An 18,063-nucleotide genomic window follows, 5' to 3' on the forward strand; every position below is an offset into this window, starting at 1 on the left:
TAAGTCATGATGTCATTCTAAGAGCATTGTACTCAAAGAGTCAATAAAGCCACTCTAGTTAGGACCCTTCACCTCCCAGACTAATAACAGAATGCCACATTAAGGCAAAGTTGTTGTTACTTCTATGAAGCAGGTAATCAACTAATTACATATTTTAATTAAACTATCTCTCTCGTAGAATTTTCATTTGTTGGTTGGGCTCGGTGGCTCATGCCTGTAATCCCAGCACTTTGGGAGGCCAAGGCAGGCGGATCCCAAGGTCAGTAGATGGAGACCATCCTGGCCAACATGGTGAAACCCCATCTCTACTAAAATGCAAAAAATTAGTGGGGCATGGTGGTGCGCACCTGTAATCCCAGCTACTCGGGAGGCTGAGATAGGGGAATCACTTGAACCCGGGAGGCGGAGGTTGCAGTGAGTCAAGATCATGCCACTGCACTCCAGCCTGGCGACAGAGCAAGACTCCATCCCCCCCAAAAAAAAGACTTTTCATTTGTTCTGCTGGGTTAAAGTGAACTGCATAGTGACAGTCTCAGTAAGTAGTAAATGTTAAGGTACACCACTAGCAAAATCAATTTATATGACCCAACATAAAAATTCAAATATTCACTGTACTTTCTCTACAGACTTTCTTGTTTCTCCCATCTCTTCATATCTGAATACATTTCTTTCATTCCATACCCGTTGACGCATATAGGATACTCTATATTAAACACAAATATGACTTTGACTTCAGAGTCCTTAGTAAAGAAGTTCTGTCATAAGCCACTTGTTCCTTTGATCACAACTCTACCCGTGTTCTTGCATGCTCCCTGACCTGTAACCCCAGTTAACTTTGCTTCATTCCTTTTGTGCATTCTCACTGCCAAGAATTCTTACCTGCCAGTTCTTCTATCATGGGTAACTCACAGGAAAGCTCCCTCTTCTGAGAAATGTGTATGGTCAAATCCAAAATCAACTTGAGTGTGTTCATTGTTTTGCATTTTAGAATGATCACTACCTGGAATTATAATTTGGATTTTAGCCTCCAAATTTAAAAATGAGCATGCTAATAATGGTATGTTTGTGAAGAACCAGTGTCACAAATATTCAAGATATTCTCATCTTTGTCTCAAGTAGAATTGCTATTCTGCACCTCACCCCAACGCCTGTGAACTTAGTCATAATCACGTAACCTGCATTAGCCAATGAAATGTGATTCTGAGACAACGTGCAGTTTACAGTATCCTCTTTTCCCTCCTCCAGGGATATCGAAACTATGAGTCTAGATGGAGTTCCCAGCAGCCTGGTCCTTTGCCCACTGTGATGAGCAGAGCCCTGCCAACCTGCAATCACCTGTGCAATGAATCTTTGGGGCTGTTTGTTGCACAGTATACCTGTATTCCTGACTAATTAACCTAGAGATATTAATTTTCCCTTTCACTGCAGGGCTCATCTTTGTGATAAAATTTCTGCTGTAGGCCAAAACTTTTCAAACTTACATTTGCACTTATTTTTACCTTTGGTTTTGTTGTTGTTGTTGTTAACATTCCGATATCTCAGATAAAAAGCCTAAACGCAAAGAAAGAGAATGATTTCATCAGCTTTTCTGAGCAATCACTTCTAAAGGAAAAATAAGAACAGATCTGATGTCTAGCCAGTGCTCTCTCTTTTCAACCAGAAATTAAAAAGAAATGCAGTTTACAATTCCAATTAGAGGAAAAGTCATAGAGGTATAGACTACTAAACCTAGAAGAGTTTCAGAACTCATCTGGTCCAGGTACCTTATTTTAGAGCAAGACTCTGAGGCCCAGTGGGTTTAAATGAGTGTACTGGCTAAGACCACACACCAAGTTAGGGGTTAAAGAAGACAAAAATTCAGATCCCTTATACTATGTTTTTCAACTTGGTAATATATGCATCCTGAAAGAAAGGAAATCTCCTGAAGAGTCTAAGAATATGTAGGCATATTCCTACACATCAGGTTATGAAATTTAACCTGTAATTGTTGATGCTATCTTTCAGATATGAGTTATTGCTCTACAAAATTTTTCCTTTATAACTAGTAAAATGACCATTCAAAATATATTATTGGGCCAGGCGTGGTGGTTCACGCCTGAAATCCCAACACTGGGAGGCAGGGGCGAGTGGATCACCTGAGTTCAGGAGTTCGAGACCAGCCTGGCCAATATGGCAAAACCCTGTCTCTACTAAAATACAAAAATTAGCTGAGCGTGGTAGTGCTTGCCTGTAATCCCAGCTACTCAGGAGGCTGAGACAAGAGAATCATTTGAACTCTAGAGGCAGAGGTTGCAGTGAGCCGAGATCACGCCACTGCACTCCAGCCTGGGCGACAGAGTGAAGATGAAAAAAAATAAAAATAAATAAATATATATATATATACACACACACACACACATACACACACATATATACACACATATATGTATATATATTATTGAAACAAAAGCAAAAAAATAGACTTCTGGAACTTGCAATCCCTGAGAATTTTTGGAATTCTCCAATTGAGAAATACTGTACGAGGCTCACACTGCTTGAGAAATACTGTACGAGGCTCACACTGCTTGAGAAATACTGTACGAGGCTCACACTGCTTGAGAAACACTGTACGAGGCTCACACTGCTTGAGAAACACTGTACGAGGCTCACACTGGCTTGAGAACATACTGTACGAGTGCTCACACTGCAAATTTGTGGAATTGATGCTTCTCCTTGTGACACCCCGTTCAGTTTTCTTTCCAGGATAACATGCTGACATTACTAAGAAATTGATGAGACTCTGTCGGCAAGTCAGCTGGATGACAGAGGTGATGAGCTGGTGCTGCACCAGCTTAATTGATTTCTTTACACACACTCACTCTTATGAGACAGTTTAAAAAAGGAGAGAAGAAAAGCTCTAGCATATTTCTAACAAGTTAGAGTAAAAGTTCATTATCTTCAAGGACTATGAACACCATCCCCCAAAATATACAATCTCCACCTCCCAAACCTGCTGTCTCCACTGTCTCTGGACATTAAGTTATCATCCAAATATCATATTCTCATCCTCCAGTGCAGTTAATCGCTATGCAAGATGATGCTGCGTGTCCCAAGATGAGGAAAGGGGTGCTAGGTGCCAGACATTGTATACGGACTGGTTCAGTCAAAGGTTCTATGTCTCCAGTCACAGACAAAGAAACAGAGGACACAAAGTTAGATGTAATTGACCGAGCGCGGTGGCTCACGCCTGTAATCCCAGCACTTTGGGAGGCCGAGGCGGGCGGATCACAAGGTCAGGAGATTGAGACCATCCTGGCTAACATGGTGAAACCCCGTCTCTACTAAAAATACAAAAAATTAGCCGGGCGTTGTGGCGGGTGCCTGTAGTCCCAGCTACTCGGGAGGCTGAGGCAGGAGAATGGCGTGAACCCGGGAGGTGGAGCTTGTAGTGAGCGGAGATTGCGCCACTGCACTCCAGCCTGGGCGACAGAGCAAGACTCCGTGTCAAAAAAAAAACGTTAGATGTAATTTTCTCAGGCCCTATAGCTAGAATATGATAAAGAAGAGCTTTGCACCCAAATCTGTCTAAGAATAGAAACAGAATGACAGAATGACCCTTCACTAAAACTGGTTGCCTCCAACTGCAAAGCAGCCTCATTTTATGCCCCCTCAGTTTGCAGCCTTTTGGGGGAACTGTCACGTCACCACTATCCCTACTTCAAGAGAAAGATTTGGTCACTAACATCATCACTAATACTTCTTCACTTTTTTTTTTTCTACCCAGGCAGTGGGGAAAGGAGAACGCAGAAAGCAGTGACTGTCTCTACTGTTAAAATGTCAGAAAGCCAAAGTCTGGTTCTCCTGGCTCTAATCATGTAACTCTTGTGTGGGTGAAGTTAAACTCAGTAGTTAGCCTAATGAGAATGCAGATTTTGCTGTTCCGGAACTATTTAAAGGTTGCTTTCTGGTTTCTGTGGTAAAGTACCTTGAAGTCCTACTTTCAAGTATAAGTGGGTGGGAGTTGAATTGGCGCACACACACACAAAAACCAAGAGATCTTATCAGTCTTCCTATCTACCTTTGCCTGGTAGAAGAGAAGCTCAGAGGCTTGCACTAAACTATCTTTGGAGACTCAGTTTCCTAAACTTCAAATAATTCATCCTGCACTGTACCCATGAGAACTTCCAACACTAGAAAAAATGGACAATTTGAACCAGAAGGAGTGTGGTGGGAGCAGGTTCCTCTCTGCTCAGTATTCTAACATCCCTGCTACTCCTCCTGTGTCTATCTTTCTGTTTCTCAACACAGATCCAAAGGCAGTTGGGTGCATGGAGGCAGACTAGTAGGAAGTTCCAAGGTTTAAACACCACATTAACCAGAGAAACATTAATGTTAAAAGTAGGCCAGGCGCAGTGGCTCACGCCTGTAATCCCAACACTTTGGAAGGCCAGGACAGGCGGATCACTTGAAGCCAGGAGTTCGAGACCAACCTGACCAGCGTGGTGGCTATTCCTGAGCTCAGTGGCTCACACCTGTAATCCCAGCTACTCAGGAGGCTGAGGCAGGACAATTGCTTGAACTTGGGAGATGGAGGTTGCAGTGAGCTGAGATCACGCCACTGCGCTCCAACCTGTGTGACCCTGTCTCAAATGATAATAATAATAATAACAAGTATTCCAAACAACGGAAAGTCTAGATTTTTAAAACATAAAGAATGTAGAAAAACCAAGCCTTTTTTCTCCTGCTGTAGAGGGAAGATGAAATAATAATATGGGCTCAATACCATTCTTGCAGACCTGGTATTTCCACTTGTTCTACTCTTTGATCTCCCCACAGTGAGGAAGCACTTCAGAGGCCCGCCTTTCTCTCAAGCAATCTTATTTTCTCAGCACTTCCTTCTAATGGATTTCTGAACAACAAATTTATCAGGACATTTTATCATAGGCTGCCTTTCATGTGGTGAGATGGAGAGACCCTTAAGGAAAGGAGAATGTCCAGGAAGTAAATAAATTTAGGCTGGAAGCAAGCAAAAGGCAAAGGACTAGGAAGAAGTTCAGGAGGCCTGGGTCTGGTGCAGCCCACCAACAGCCAACCAAGGAGGCCATGAAGCCAGTAGAGAAAGTAGCACCAACAACAACAACATGGTGTCCTTCCCATGTGCTAGGCTCCATGGTAACCTAACTTCTTTTTATTTATTTTTCTATTTTTTATTATTATTATTATTATTATTATTATTATTATTTGAGACGAAGTCTAACTCTGTCACCCAGGCTGGAGTGCAATGGCACATCTTAGCTCACTGCAACCTCCACCTCCCGGTTCAAGTAATCCTGCCTCAGCCTCCCGAGTAGCTGGGACTACAGGTACCCGCCACCATGTCTGGCTAATTTTTGTATTTTTAGTAGACACGGGGTTTCACTATGTTGGCCAGGCTGGTCTTGAACTCCTGACCTCGTGATCTGCCTGCCTCGGCCTCCCAAAGTGCTGGGATTACAGGCATGAGCCACGGCACCAGGCCCAACCTAACTTCTTTAAACCCATTATCACATTTAATCTGCATGATAACCTATGAGTCGGTGCTATTATTATATCTATTTCATATATCAGAGGCTTAAAAACATTACATGCTTACTTGGGCTCAAACAGCAAGTAGGTGACAAGGAGGAGGAATTTAAACCTTTGTCTGAACATTATTTACATGCTCAATCAAGATCCTATACTACTAGTATAACAGAAAATTCATCAGACGCTCAGTTTCAAGGACTAACTTAAGGAGTAGATAAATCCTTTGAAACTCTATAGAAAATATTATATACAGTTTTGTTTTTCAAGACAAATGGTCTGTAGCCCTTATTGGATTCTCTGGTGGGTTTGGGGGTCCAAAATACAGCCTGGGTTGTTCAGAGGTTGGCTATGTGATTTTGCACTGGCTTAGTAGCTCTAAATTGTCATTGCAGGCTTCCAGGGCCTCCTCTGTCTTTAAAATGCAATGATTCTGTTGTCCTAAATGTCATAAAGACCATTAAAAAGTATGAACAACTTTCCTATTACCCCTCATGACCCTTCCCTTCCCCACCCTGTACCCCCCAGCTTTACATTCCCACCACCTACTACATCACCTGTTTTTATCACTCCCACGATCGGGCAAAATAGATCCAATTGCCATGTGCATTTTTCAGAGCTTTTCCAAAGCCTGGTTATATGATGCATGGAGTATGAGTCAGGCTCGGGGAAAAGGGGGCCTCTTTTTAAAGTTTATATGTAACTGTGAGAGCATTCAAGCATGTGCTGGCATGCCAGCCCTCTGTTTAAAAAAATATAAAACCTGTTAGCAATAATGTTTTCCTGTTAAATAGTAGTTCAGGGACATCGGAGCCCCGCGAAGTGGGGAAAGGCGTGGCTACTCAGAGGGCAGTGGAGGGCACTGTAACCCCCAACCATTTCTCCACCTTCCATTTCTGCTACAAAAAGGTTCTCCAGCCTCATTCCTCTCCAAAGTTGAAAGCTCCAGTTTGAATTCCTTACTTGGAAGGTCACTCATTTTCTCATAGCCAAAAAGTCTGTTTGCTTTTGTCTTCCCACTTGCTTTCAAATGAAAATATCAGACCACAGACCATCTTGCTTCCCTGATTCAAAAATTAATTACATCATGTCCAGAAGTGAAGGTTGTTGAAAGTTATTAATGTATTTGTTGGGAACACTGCATTCCGATAGCTTTTACATGAATGCACAGATGCTTGTTCTCAGCCTGACCCCATCAGCAGTTCTGCATGGTGTAGGGTAAAAACCACGGTCACATATTGTCCACTTCAGTCCCTCACTGTGCTCTTTCAAAAGCACACTGTCGAGTACATTTTTATTATCGGAAAGTGTATCTATTTATTTCCCATTGTTTGTCGACATCTCCCAGAAACTTTTGGAATAGGACTTCTTAATCTGCCAGTTGTGACCCTTTCTGTCTCTCAACCATTATTTCTACTGCCTTGTGATTCTAATAGACCTTGAAATTAGCACTGTGTTTCTGTTTGTGGTGTGCAGCACCCTCACCGGTGGTAGCAAGCCAAGTACATCAGCTGCACGACAGTCATATGTGGCCTGGGTACCTATCCTTGCCACTCCTGGGCAGGGGTCCAGCCCCAGACGTGGCAATCACATGCATCAGCAAGCTGCTTGCTCTAGAAAGAAGAAATACAGGCTCAATTGTTTGGGACAGAGCTCTGCAAATGTGAGGGAGGGCAATAGTAAAAGCTTGCAGGTAAGTTTTTAGACATAGAGATCAGAGACATTATTTTTCACCAAAGCCATCAGTCCAGATGCATAATTCCTCTATAGTTAACCGGTATGAATCGGTGGTTACACAGAATGCTCTGTGCTTCCACCAACAACACTCCCAGGCTTAGGGAGCAGGCTTGGCAACAAGGATTCGGGGAGAGGGTGACAGGTTGAAGTATAGAAACACAGCACGACAGATTGAAAATTCTAAAACTTTATCCTTCACCACAAATTGGGCACTTTAGGGAGGTGTATTTCCCAAGGGCATGAAGGACATCAGCATGAGATATTATATATTATATGTCACTAGGAGTCATTATAGTCAGAGGAACTGAACTGTGGTGACAATTGGGCAGGGTCTGACCTTGGGGGCAGATGAACTTGGTTTGAGCTCAGTCTCTGTCCTTTGAAGTTAACCTCTAGCACATGATTTAACTCCCACACACAGTCAGACACCTCTCACCTCTCACCTCTCACCTCATATATAGCTCTTGCACCCATTTTGCACAGTGGTCCAGGCACAACTTCCTTCTTCAGATCTTTCCAAAACTCCATGGGTCCACATTATTATCACTGCCTGACACACTCCCCCAACCCATGTTCGTTTCCTTCATGGCACGTTTCTGTGTATACAGGCAATCACTGGATTCCAAGCTTGAAGAAAGAAAATGTGTCCATTTCTGTGCACCACTGTATACTCAGCACCTAGCATCTTGCCTGACGTCAGTCAGTATTTAAGAAATAGTGTTAAATAAAGAGATGCACTCTAAATCTGTTTTCTCAGTAAAATAGAGATAATAGGCCAGAAGTGGTGGCTCATGCCTGTAATTCCAACACTTTGGGAGGCCGAGGCAGGTGGATCACCTGAGGTAGGGAGTTCGAGACCAGTCTGACCAACATGAAGAAACCTTGTCTCTACTAAAAATACAAAAATTAGCCGGGCATGGTGGCGCATGCCTGTAATCCCAGCTACTAGGGAGGCTGAGGCAGGAGAATCGCTTGAGTCTGGGAGGCCGAGGTTGTGCTGAACCGAGATCGCGCCATTGCACTCCAGCCTGGGCAACAAGAGCAAAATTCTGTCTCAAAAAATAATAATAGTAATAAATAGAAACGATAATAGTACCTACTTTAAGTGACATTGTAGAAATTAAATGATGTAGCACATGTAAAGTCTTCAGAATAATGCCTGGAACATAGCAAACACTCAATAAACAAACACAGCTGGCATTAGTATTTAGAACATTCATTCATAGCCTAGGGTCTTGCCCTCATATTGAGGTGTTATGTGATTCACCTGGACTTGTAAATTGTGTGTGTACACAATTTTTTGAGAAGAAGATCCCCGAAAGTTTTCAGACTCTCAAGTGGGGACAATTACTCCACTGTCTAAAGGAAATTAGAATCATTACTGTAGAGACTGATACCATTGGACTACAGAGAATAAGACAGCAGCCTATTTTACGTAAGAGTCTAGGGACCATAAATTTTAATTCTCATGCAGCCTTAGTTTGCTTTAATGCTCAACTGAATCACAGAGCACTGAATTAGGAACCGGGGGACATGGTCTCTTGGTCTCCTGTCTGAGTTCTTTTCCTTTGCTAACTTTATAGTCTTGGTTTAGTCACCCATCCTCTTACTTTATAAACTTTTTTGAGAGAGTGGGGATGTCCTGCTTTGGAGCGGGAATCTTCGTTGCGCCAGAGACTAAAAAGAGAATTAAATATGGGTGATGTTGAGAAAGGCAAGAAGATTTTTATTATGAAGTGTTCCCAGTGCCACACCGTTGAAAAGGGAGGCAAGCACAAGACTGGGCCAAATCTCCATGGTCTCTTCGGGCGGAAGACAGGTAAGGCCCCTGGATACTCTCACACAGCCGACAATAAGAACAAAGGTATCACCTGGGGAGAGGATACACTGATGGAGTATTTGGAGAATCCCAAGAAGTACATCCCTGGAACAAAAATGATCTTTGTCGGCATTAAGAAGAAGGAAAAAAGGGCAGACTTGATAGCTTATCTCAAAAAAGCTACTAATGAGTAATAATTGGCCACTGCCTTATTTATTACAAAACAAATGTCTCGTGACTTTTTTATGTGTACCATACTTTAATAGATCTCATACACCAGAATTCAGATCATGAATGACTGGCAGAATATTTTGTTGGGCAGTCCTGATTTAAAACTAAGACTGGCTTGTGGTTAAATGAATATGTTCAGTTTTTGAATTTTAATAGTAATTCCAATTCAGTAAATGCTATCACTGTTTACCCCTTCTAAAGATATGATTAGACTTTGTTAGTAATGTTCAACTTTTCGCAAAGATGGTGAGGGCCATCTTAAAACTTACTGGAGATTGGTTTTATATTTAGATTTATATAGCTGGTTATGTGAATATATTTAAATACTGGGGAAATTCCTTCACTGTCTCAGAACTAAGCAAGATTCACCTGTGTTTTGTGTTCATTTGCCTCTTAAGGGCAAGGGTTGAAGATAAATAAGGTAGCAATGTCTAGAGTTTTGGCCTTAACGATGCTAATCTAATTATAATTCCCTGTATTTAAAATGGTTCCTTTTACTTATTGAAAAGCATTTTAGTATGGTTTATGTGTAATATTAAAGATTATTCAACACTTCTCACATCTTACAAATCTATAAGGTCACATGCTTTTAAAATAGTAGCAAGTTAAACTTCACTCTTGAATTCTTTACAATCTAAGTCAAACTAAGTTATAATTTAGGATTGTCTTTAAACAGCCATTCAGAAACATAAAACTGTAGAACTGTGTATTTGTGATTGGGAATGGTGCTTTTGCCAACTTAAAAGGATTAAAGTAACGGAGATATACACAAATTTTAAAATGTGTGATCGCAAGACTAAAGATAATTAAAAAGAAAACCACAGAAAAATAAATAAATAAAAATAAACTTTTTTGCCCTGGTTTGGGCAGAGATAATGCAAAGAAGAATAACACTTTTAAAATCCTAAAGACATAAACACAGAACTACATGAAAAGTATAGGGTCTGTAAGTCAGGAGATGTCTTGCTCAGAGCACCCTGTTTCCTAATCTGCAAAATAAGTGAGTTTAATTAGTTGACATTTAAGATTTCTTCTAACTGCTCACTATAATCCAAAGATTTGAAAATAAATTGCCTCTGTTCCGAGGATTTGTTTTCTGTCTGAGTCTTCACTGTACTAATTTACACCCTTGCCCACAACAAGGACACTATTTTTACTGACCCATTTGCAAAACTGAAGTAGAGGTGGCATCTTAGTCTCCGGGCTGCTATAACAAAACACTTTAAGCTGGGTAATTTATAAACAACGGAAATGTATTTCTTGCTGCTCCGGATGCTGGGAATTTCAAAATCAAGGCACCAGCAGATTCAGTGTCTAGCGAAGGCTCCCTGCTTTATAGAGTGTACCTTGTGGCTGTGCCCTCCATGGTAAAAGTGGGGCAAGGGAGCTCACTGGAACCTCTTTTATAGGAGCAGTAACCCCATTCATGAGGGTAGAAGCCTCTTGCATTGATCATTTCCCGAAGTCCCCACCACTTAATACTATCACATTGGGTATTAGATTTCAACACATGAACTGGGGAGGTGAGGGAGGATAAACCAACATTCAGACCATAGAAGATGGGAAAGTAAGAGACATTCTCTGCTCTTTGTTGATTTTGATTTGGTATATTTAGCACTTTAATGGGCTTCCCGGACTTGAGCTAAGTTGGATACCAAGAGGAACTTAAGACTTGGTGAAGTCAACTATTAAAAAGCCAAAAAAATAACAGATGCTGGTGAGATTGCAGAGAAAAAAGAATGCTTCTATGCTGTTGGTGTGAGTGCAAACTAGCTCAACAGGAAAGCAATGTGGCGATTCCTCAAAGACCTAAAAACAGAATTGCCATTCACCCAGCAATCCCATTACTGGGTATGTACTCAAAGGAATATCAATTATTCTATTATAAAGACACATGCACGCATGTGTTCATTGGAGCAGTATTCACAATAGCTACACATGGAGTCAACCTAAATGCCCATAAACAGTAGACTGGATAAAGAAAACATAGTACCTGTACACCATGGAATACTATGCAGCCACAGAAAAGAACAAGATCATATCCTTTGCAGGAACATGGATGGAGCTACAGGCCATTATCCACAGCAAACTAATGCAGGAACAGAAAACCAAATATTGCCTGTTCTTACTTATAAGCAGGACCTAAATGATGAGAACTCATGGCCTCATAGAGGGGAGCAACAGACAATGGGGCCTAACAAAGGGTGGAGAATGGAAGGAAAGAGAGGATCAAGAAAAACAACTAGTGGGTACTAGGCTTAGTACTTGGGTGATAGAATAATCTGTACAACGAATCCCTGTGACATGAGTTTACGTATCTAACAAACCTGCACATGTACCCCTGAACTTAAAATAAAAGCTTAAAAGGAAAAGACAGGGACCCCGTGAAGGCAAAAGTACCAGAATTCCACCTCAGAATGACTTCCCCACTGGGACCAGCAGGGCACCAATGGGAGATGAGTCTAACTCCTCCGGATATGTAAATTCTGTGCTCTTCTCGCCGGTCCCCTGGGAATCTTTGAGTTTTACACACTGAGGTATCAATTTATTTGACAGGAGTGAAGATCCATCTCAGTAAATGTGAAGTTAGGAAGAGCAGAAGGAGAAGAGCCAAGTGAAAGATGTTAACTTTCAACAATAGAGTACTTGGAAAAGTGTCAGGCAGGAGAAGTCAAAGGCTTTAAATGGCAGGAGACTGCGAAAATGAATCTGCTGGTGCATAGGAAGGTAAAGGACTCAGAAAGGGAAATGGAATCAGAGATCTATAAGGTGGCCTCGGTTTCTGGAAACTCATCTCTGGACATCAGTCCTGGAGAACTCACCTAGTCTAGTCTTTTTTTTTCTTTTTTTTTTTTTTGAGACGGAGTCTGTCTCTGTCGCCCAGGCTGGAGTGCGTGGCGCAATCTTGGCTCACTGCAACCTCCGTCTCCCAGGTTCACACCATTCTCCTGCCTCAGCCTCCAGAGTAGCTGGGACTACAGGCGCCTACCACCTCGCCCAGCTAATATTTTCGTATTTTCAGTACAGATGGGGTTTCACTGTGTTAGCCAGGATGGTCTCTATCTCCTGACCTCATGATCTGCCCGCCTCGGCCTCCCAAAGTGCTGGGATTACAGGTGTGAGCCACCGCGCCCGGCCCACCTAGGCCAGTCTTAAAGGACTGAAAACTTAAGCTCACTATGACTGACTGGGGTTTTCCAAATAGAATCCTGGCTAATGAATCTAGTTACATCCAGATAAGTAAGTCTCTGCAATGCTGTTCAGTGTCTCTTACCCCAGATCCTTTATCAATGGCCATTATTTGGGGACACATGGATAAACCTAATATCAACTCAGGTAATGGTGCACTCAAACTTCCCAACCAGGAAAGTTTGACTCAGGTAATGGTGCACTCAAACTTCCCAACCAGGAAGTCAATTTTCAGCATTCCACTCTGATTTGACTCCTATATCGTTTCTTTGTCGCTCTGTTTCCTCATTGAGGAAGATTGTACTCCGATGCCTAAGTTGAGCCTGGAGTGCAGTGAAACCTTATTGCCTATAACTCACATGGTCTCACCGACCTGATTTCCATAAATAGATAAACTCATCAAGGAGAAACACAGGATTAAAATGTAAAAGCCATCTCAGGAAATTATTCATTTCAGATATTTGCCTCAAGTCAAATTAAAATTCCAGCCATCCCTAAAACCCATATCTGTCTGTATTTTTTAACAGAGATTCAGATTAAATAAGCTTCCTTGATAACTTCTAATATATGATTAATTTTTCTGTCATTGAGTCCTTTTTTATGAATGTAGCAGAATAGATGAGAACTAGATAAATCTTCTAAATGGTAGTGAATGTCATTTCACAAATGACAACACTGAGGACTATAAAAAAAATATGGCTTTCCTAAGGTAACATATATTCATGTATTCTTCCATGTATTCATTCATTCATTCAACATTCACTCAAAAAAAAAAATCTATTTATTGAATGTCTGCTCTATTTAGTCACAGTTGTAGATACAGGGATAAACAAAGTATTTGTTTACTAGGGCTAATGTTAACAAAATACCACAAACCGGGTGACTTGAACAACAGAAACTGGTTTTCTTACCGTTCTGGAAGTTGAAAATCTGAGATCAAGGTTTCCTAGGGTTGGTTCCTTCTGAAGGCTGTGAGCAAGAATCCGTTCTATGCCTTTCTCCTAGATTCTGGTGGTTTGCTGGCAATCTTTCACATGCTTTGGTCCATAGGAAAGCATGGCCCCAATCTCTGCCTTCATCTTCACATGGAATTTCCCCTGTGCCTCTCTTTGTGTCCACATTTCCCCTTTTATAAGAACACCAGTTCTATTGGACTAGGGGCTAAATCCTATTGCAGTATGACCACATCGTAGCCAATTACATCTGCAATGACCATATTTCCAAATAAGGTCATGTTCTAAGGCAGCGGTCCCCAACCTTTTTGGCACCAGGGACCTGTTTCAGGGAAGACAACTTTTCCACGGACTTGGGGTGGATAGGGGATGGTTTCGAGATAATTCAGGCGCATTACATTTACTGTGTACTTTATTTCTATTATTATTACATTGCAATATATAATGAAATAATTATACAACTCACCGAAATGTAGAATCAGTGGGAGCCCTGGGCTTGTTTTCCTGGAGGAAAACTAGACAGTTCTCTTTAGGAGTGATGGGAGACAGTGATAGATCATCAGGCATTACATTATCATGAGGAACACACAGCCTAGAACCCTCTCAGGCCTAGTAGGATTTGCACTCCTATGACGACAATCTAATGCCACCACTGATCTGACAGGAGGCAGAGCTCAGGCCATAATGTGAGTGATGTGGAGTGGCTGTAAATACAGATGAAACTTCCCTCATTCGCCTACCTGCTGCTCAGCTCCTGCTGTGCGTCCTGGTTCCTAACAGGCCACAGACTGGTACTGGTCCGTGGCCTGGGAGTTGGGGACCCCTGTTCTAAGGTATTGAGGATTATGACCTCAACATATGAATTTCAGGGGAACGCAATTCAAATCATAACATGCAGGAACAAACAAAATTCTCTGCTGCCAAAAAACTTACATTCAAATGTCGGGAGACATTGCATGTATGTGTGTATTTCTGTGTGTTTCAGAGGCAATGAAAAATGCCCGAATGTACTAGAGCAGTGACACAGTTTAAGGGGTTGCTACTTAAGATCCTCTCTGATGAAGTGCCTTTTGAGCAGACCTGAATAAAGCCAGAGGCTGGACCTCATGAAAATCCAAGTGGAAGCGTAGCGTGGTCTGAGCGAAGAGCATGGTGAGGGCAGATGCTCTAGACTAGAACCTCTCATTGCTGCCTCTCGCTGCAGAATGGTCTGGGAAGTGTTGATTGTGCCAGGCATGATGTGTGCCAGGAGACATTTCACTACCAGCCCTTGGTACTTTCCTCTCCCTTTTGAAGACTTATTTCAGTATTTTTTTAGCATCCACTACACTCCAGCCTGCTTGGAGCTAAGTGAAAATCAAAATGGGAGTGATCCTTTTCTTCTTGGAGTAAGGTTTTAAACTACTACATAATATTAGATTGGACAAGCCATGGTAACTCATTGTAATTTTACTTTTCACCTCACTTCTAAGAGAGAGAAAGACCAAATAGCCTCTGAGAGAATTTTTTACATGATGGGGTATTAAAACTTCACAAGACTCATTCCATGGGCAGCTGCTCAATTGTTGGAATTGTCTTTTATCTCAAAGTAAAATCTGACTTTCTGATACTTACACCTACTAGACATAGATCAACACAGAACAAATATTTTTTCTCTTCCATGTGATCATTCTTAAAATTTGGAAGAAAACTAGAATTTTTATTTATTTCCTCGTTGTCTTTCACTCTCTATGTACCCCATGGTCCATGCAATAGTTATTTGCCTCTGGATACTCTCTACTTAGTCCAAGTTTTCACTAACCGCTGGGCCCAGAGAATATGGGTTGCATGGAGGCTTTCAACATTTCCATGTTCAGTGGGAGTATTGTTTATTGTGATGTAGATGTTATGCTTCCATTAATCCAGCCCAAGATTAAGTCAGCATTATTTGTAACCATAATGAAATGTTGGCTTCCACTAAACATTCAAATGAATGTATTTTTACTTCAGTGTTAGACTTTACATTCACCACCTTCGTATTTCATCTTACTGGTTTCGATCTTGCATCTGCATGTCTTGATACTTTTTCTAATCATGACTCCATATCTATTGCAATGTGACAGAAAAGAGAAGTCCTCAGATTATTCACTGTATGACTCTGACTGAGTCACTTGATTTTCCTGAACCTCAGTTCTGCTCACTGTAAAAATAAAAGAGTTGGGATCTAGCAATAAGTCTCTTTTGTATAGTTGTGAGAATCAAATATGACAAGCTAGGCAAAAGTATTATTTAATATGAGAAACATTATGCAAATATTAGTTAATAGTAGTGATAGGATTGGCTTTTTCTTCTTGATTTTTGTCAACTGTATAAGTGACAAGTGTGTTTTCTATGTCTTTAGCCAAATCATTAATTCAAATGCCAGCAAATTAAGACCAAAGTATTAATCAGTGTGGTTTAGGTTTGTTTCCAACCTGTTGTGAATCTATCTATAGGTATTGTGACCCTATTTGTATATTCATAGTTTAACTTAACCTCAAAGATCTCATCAGCCTGGCAATGTGTCAACACAATATGGTGTAGTAGTTGCCATCAACTGCTTTGAGTCAGACAAATTTAGCCTCAGTTCCAACTCAGCCACTCACTGACAAGTAATTTGTGTAAATTACTTGATCTTACTGATTCTCTGTTTCTTATCTTTAAAAAGGGAGACAAACTAAGTACTTACCTACTGGAACTATTGTGAGGGGTAAATAAAGCACACAGAGCCTAGCATAAACGTTCAACAGTGGTTGCAATTTTTATGATATTATGAAAATTAAGTCATCCTAGTCAATCCTCTCATCTTCTGAAGTAGCTCTATTTCAAAAACAGTAAAATAAATTAAGCTAGCATAACATGACATTCCTTGTGAACCTATGTTCACTCCCAGTAACCACCACATTCCTTTGTCAACAGTCACGAACCATTAGCTTAAAAATCCATTCTTGACTTTTTCTGGGTTCACCATCTGAGAATAGCTGATCTATTTGTGAATTATGGAATCTATTTCCCTTTTGTGAAAAATTAATTGACATTTCCCTTATTCATTCATCTCTTGGTCTCTGAAAGATCTCAGTAGTTACTGATATTAATCCTCACTTCATATTCACTCATTCAAAATGAATATTCTGAGCATCTACTATTTGCCCAACATTCCAGTTTTCTCAGCAGCCTGGCATAACTTGCACTTGTTCTGTGTTCTCATTTAAAGCGGCCAGGCTTTGTCTTACTGTCCACTTATCTATGTAGACTTGCAGTCAACTCCCTCTTTACATTGTTTGAGAATGTGAACAAGTCATTTAATGCTGAGTCACAATTTCCACCCCAGTAAAGTAGGATAGCTACTGTGACTACCTCACAGGGCAAAAATAAATGAGAAGAAGTGAAAAAAAAAAAAGTCTCCCAAACCCAAAGCACCCCCAAAAATTAATTCAAGGTATTATTTGTTTTTTCCCTTCCAGCCAGCAGACGACTTTCCTTGTTGCTGAATGTGAAAACAAAATATGAATTTACTAGCTCTGTTATCTGTTATCATTACACCATCTGCCCCAAGCAGTTTGGAGATCACTTCCTTGTTCTTCTAGTTTCAAACACAGATGAAAATGACTTTTTGTGCTCTTTAACATTTTCAATAAACCCAAATTTTGTTATTTTTTTGTTATTCATTTGTTATTTATACCCCATGATAGTCTGTATTAAAATACAAGTACAGTCAGATCCAGCCAAACCAAAAAAGGATGACGAGATCAAGCATGAAAAGGAAGAGACAGAACCTTGCTCTGACTGGATTATAAACCTGCCTGGGAGCAAGATGGCAGAAAGAAGCCTCCAGTGCTCATTGCCCTTCCACCTTACAGGAACATCAAACTGCACAGCTATCCAAACAAAAAAGCAGTTTCACTAGAACCAAAAATCAGGTAAGCAATCACGGTATTGGGTTTTAACATCATATTAAGGAAAGAGGCACTGAAGAGAGTAGGAAAGGCAGTCCAGAACTATTGACACCACCCCTCCTCCATTCCCTGGCAGTGGCTGCATGACACAGAGACAGAATCTGTGTGCTTGGGGAAGGAAGAGCACAGTGATTGTGGGATTTTGCATTATTGGAACTCAGTGCTGTCTTGTGGCAGTGGAAAGCAACACAGGGCAGAACTCAGCCTGCGACCATGGAGGGAGTGTTTAGACTAGCCCTAGTCACAGGTAAATCATTCATCCTAGCAGTTGGAATCCGAGTTCCGGCAAGACCCCCACCCACTGCAGGTTAAAGTGCTCTGGAGATCTAAATAAACCTGAAAGATACTCTAGGCCACAAAGACAGCAATTCCTGGGCAAGTCCTGGTGCTCTTCTGGGGTCAGAGCCAGTGGACTTGGGGGGCACATGACCTAGTGAGACACCAGCTGGGAATGGGAAGGGAGTGTTTGCACCACCTCTCCCCCAACCACAGGCAGTGCAGCTTGCAGCTCTGAAAGAGACTCCTTCCCTCAGCTTGAAATAAGAGTAAGGAATAAAGGAGACTTTGTCTTGCAGCTTGGGCACCAGCTCAGCCACAGTACAATAGGATACCAGACAGG

At 41.3% G+C, this 18,063-nt stretch overlaps 1 protein-coding gene and 1 long non-coding RNA gene across 2 annotated transcripts; one reads left to right on the forward strand and one right to left on the reverse strand.

Annotated features, from left to right (window-relative positions):
- Window positions 1-409: 409 nt before the first annotated feature.
- LOC103883989 lies at window positions 410-8,119 on the reverse strand. Its single transcript, XR_002521744.2, has 3 exons — window positions 6,099-8,119; window positions 1,500-1,551; window positions 410-1,000 (listed from the first exon to the last, which is right to left on the reverse strand). It is a non-coding gene; the product is annotated as an uncharacterized LOC103883989 (long non-coding RNA).
- Window positions 8,120-8,908: 789 nt separating this feature from the next.
- LOC101021349 (cytochrome c-like) lies at window positions 8,909-9,528 on the forward strand. The gene has a single exon (XM_009205978.4). It carries the CDS (start codon window positions 8,974-8,976, stop codon window positions 9,289-9,291), a length of 318 nt encoding a protein of 105 aa, XP_009204242.2. The 5' UTR covers window positions 8,909-8,973; the 3' UTR covers window positions 9,292-9,528.
- Window positions 9,529-18,063: the final 8,535 nt, after the last annotated feature.

Source organism: Papio anubis, chromosome 6, assembly GCF_008728515.1.
Source record: "Papio anubis isolate 15944 chromosome 6, Panubis1.0, whole genome shotgun sequence".
Classification (NCBI taxonomy): domain Eukaryota; kingdom Metazoa; phylum Chordata; class Mammalia; order Primates; family Cercopithecidae; genus Papio; species Papio anubis.